This window comes from Notothenia rossii, assembly GCF_949606895.1.
Source record: "Notothenia rossii genome assembly, chromosome: 3".
NCBI classification, from domain to species: domain Eukaryota; kingdom Metazoa; phylum Chordata; class Actinopteri; order Perciformes; family Nototheniidae; genus Notothenia; species Notothenia rossii.
The window spans coordinates 91,298,962-91,301,962 of record NC_136901.1 but is presented as its reverse complement, the minus strand read 5'-3'; the positions used below and the strand labels follow the sequence as shown (position 1 = coordinate 91,301,962).

The 3,001-nt window shown below is 49.5% G+C and overlaps 1 protein-coding gene across 1 annotated transcript; it reads right to left on the bottom strand.

Annotated features, from left to right (window-relative positions):
* Positions 1–926: 926 nt before the first annotated feature.
* Positions 927–2,795, bottom strand: LOC307034258 (uncharacterized protein). Its single transcript, XM_079673013.1, has 2 exons — positions 1,998–2,795; positions 927–1,877 (listed from the first exon to the last, which is right to left on the bottom strand). The coding sequence occupies exons 1-2, from the start codon at positions 2,778–2,780 to the stop codon at positions 1,440–1,442; spliced, it is 1,221 nt and encodes a 406-aa protein (XP_079529139.1). The 5' UTR covers positions 2,781–2,795; the 3' UTR covers positions 927–1,439.
* Between the last annotated feature and the right edge of the window lie 206 nt (positions 2,796–3,001).

The window sequence follows — 3,001 nt, the reverse complement described above, 5'->3', positions numbered from 1 at the left end:
TGTCTTGATATTGAGTAAGAAAAAGGTTGATAAACGCTGTGAGAATGTCTGCCATGAAGCCTACAGAAACCTGTGTGTTAGGTTTGGCCCATAGTGGACTCCATTTGTGTTTGTAAAATGGGGGAAATAAAAAGTTAGCAAATCCCCATGACCTCCTCAGAGGACATTCATAAAAACATTTAGATTTAGGTCAAATAATTATTACACTGCTCTGAAACTCACTACACTAACTCCTAAGATGATCCCTTACTATCATTAATTAAAATATTGAACTCACAACACTGGTAATTACAACATTACAAACTTACCATTTCTCTTTCTATAAATAGTGCTCGTGTTGATGGACGCCATTTTGAAATACAATGAGATTGTCTTTTTCAAAGCCACACCCCCACATATGGCATATGTTTGAAAAGCCCAGGATGTCCTCTGTGGAGTACAATTGGACTTAATGCTGTGGCATGTATAACCTCAAAGTAATGGACCAAAACCCAATGTGCTCAACAGAGGACACACATGAATGGGTGGGTCTCTGGAGGATCAAAAGACACATTTATACGCACACATTAAGACCTAAATAAAATCACAACAATCAACAATCAATACATAAAAAAATAACAGTCATTTCAATATCTTTGAGAATGTACATTAGTGCAAGACTGTCCATAGCAGCGTAAAAAATAAGTAAGATGGGAAAAGTACTCATATACTGCTTCTAGTGACACTCAAAATATTCAGTCTGTCCCAGAACAATCACAGAGTGGAAGATTGACCACAATAAGCGGTCAACGACTTGATAGTCATTTAGCGAGGATTATTCCCCCCCCCCACTGAGCTCAATACCTCTGGGTTTTGCTCAGTCTTAATCCAGATCCGGATGGGGGTCGCCATCCATTCAGTTTTGGGGCAGACAGTCCAGTTTCGAAGTTAAAAACAGATATTTGCCCTTTTGAGATCATCCTTATTTTAAACTAAATTGTGAACAAGGTCAACATCAGCCTAACACATCTTTAACATTGTATTTGTTTACAAAATATGTGTCACGGTTTGTGAAACAAGCAGGACCCAAATGCAGATATAAACTGAACTTCCTTTATTTCAAGGCTGAGGTACAATGACAAAAACAGAACACTCACCGCAGAACTGGTCAGGGAACAAGACGAACCGACCCAGACAGACAGACAACCCAGAACTTAAATACACACCAGACTCAATCACACAACAAGACACAGGTGAGGAGGGAGGAGAAAACACAGGGGCCCAGGTGAACATAATCAGACCATTAGACACACCAGGGAAACTAATGACAAGAGGAAAACACAGGGGAAAGGACCAGACAATAACCAGGAGGAAAACATGACATGGAAAACAGCAAAAACACCCAAACCTACAAAACTATAAACGTGACATAACATGAGAATCGTGACATAACCCCCCCCTCAAGGGACGGATTCCAGACGTCCCAAAAAAACAAAAATCCAGCAGGGTGGGTGGAGGGGGTCTGGAGGACGGGTCTCGGGCGGACAGCCCGGGGGCAAGGCAGAGTTCAAAAAGGGGAATTCGGGCGGACGGCCCGGGGGCAAGGCAGAGTCCATGGAGGGAATCTCGGGCGGACGGCCCGGGGGCAAGGCAGAGTCCGAGGAGGGGTGAAGACCAGACACCTCCGGAGGCCGGTCAGGAGCCGGTGTCGGCAAGATCCCCCATGGAAGAGGACACAGGATCGGCAGGACCCCCGGCAGGAGAGCAGTCGGCGGGACCGCCAACGTGGCAAGACATGGAGTTGGCAGGACCCCTGGCAGAAGAGCAGTCTGCGGGACCTCCAACGGCTCAGGACATGGGGTTGGCAGGACCCCCGGCAGAAGAGTAGTCTGCGGGACCTCCAACGGGACACGACATGGAGTTGGCAGGACCCCCGGCAGAAGGGTAGTCTGCGGGACCTCCAACGTGACAAGACATGGAGTTGGCAGGATCCCCGGCAGAAGAGTAGTCTGCGGGACCTCCAACGTGACAAGACATGGAGTTGGCGTTGGGCGGACAGCCATCAGGACACGGGGAGCTGGCGTCGGACGGACAGCCAACCGGAGACGAGGTGCTGGACTCGGCCGGTACGCCGACAGGACTCGAGGAGCTGGCGTCGGCCGGTGATTCAGCAGGTGACGAGGAGCCGGAGTCGGGACCATGGTTACTGGAGCCGGCACTGAAGCCGGGACCATGGCTGTAAGGTCCGGTTCTAGAGCCGGAAACATGGCTGTAAAGTCCGGTTCTGGGGCCGGAAACATGGCTGTAAGGTCCGGTTCTGGAGCCGGAAACATGGCCGTAAGGTCCGGTTCTGGAGCCGGAAACATGGCTCTTGGGGCTTGAGCTGCTAGCTTGGCTTTGCGACTCCTCCTCTTAGCAGCCGCCTTAATACTCCATGGACCTCCATAAGCCAGACGAGTTCCAGAATATGACTCCTGGACAGGAGCAGGAACTGGGGCAGAAGCACGGGTTGACTGCAGATGGAACCCACCGAGCCGTATGGTGCCAGGTTGGGAATTGGGAGGCCGGGAGCTAGCATGCCTGGGGCTAACAGGCCAGGAATCACACACAGGGAGGATCTTTGAAATCCAGCCAGGTAAGAACTTCACCATACCTGGTTTCTCTCTAGCCATCTGGCGCGCCTCCGACAACACAGCCTCCCGCTGCTGAACTCCGGGTGCTCTCTTCCATCGATCCGACCAGTTAGCCAACAAAAAGGAAACATTTAATAATTCCGACTCGAACGGATCTGCTGGGCCCATTTTTCAGGTCGGTTCGTACTGTCCCGGTTTGGGAAACAAGAAGGACCCAAATGCAGATATAAACTGAACTTCCTTTATTTCAAGGCTATGAGATATATGTACAATGACAAAAACAGAACACTCACCGCAGAACTAGTCAGGGAACAAGACGAACCGACCCAGACAGACAGAAAACCCAGAACTTAAATACACACAAGACTCAATCACACAACAAGACACAG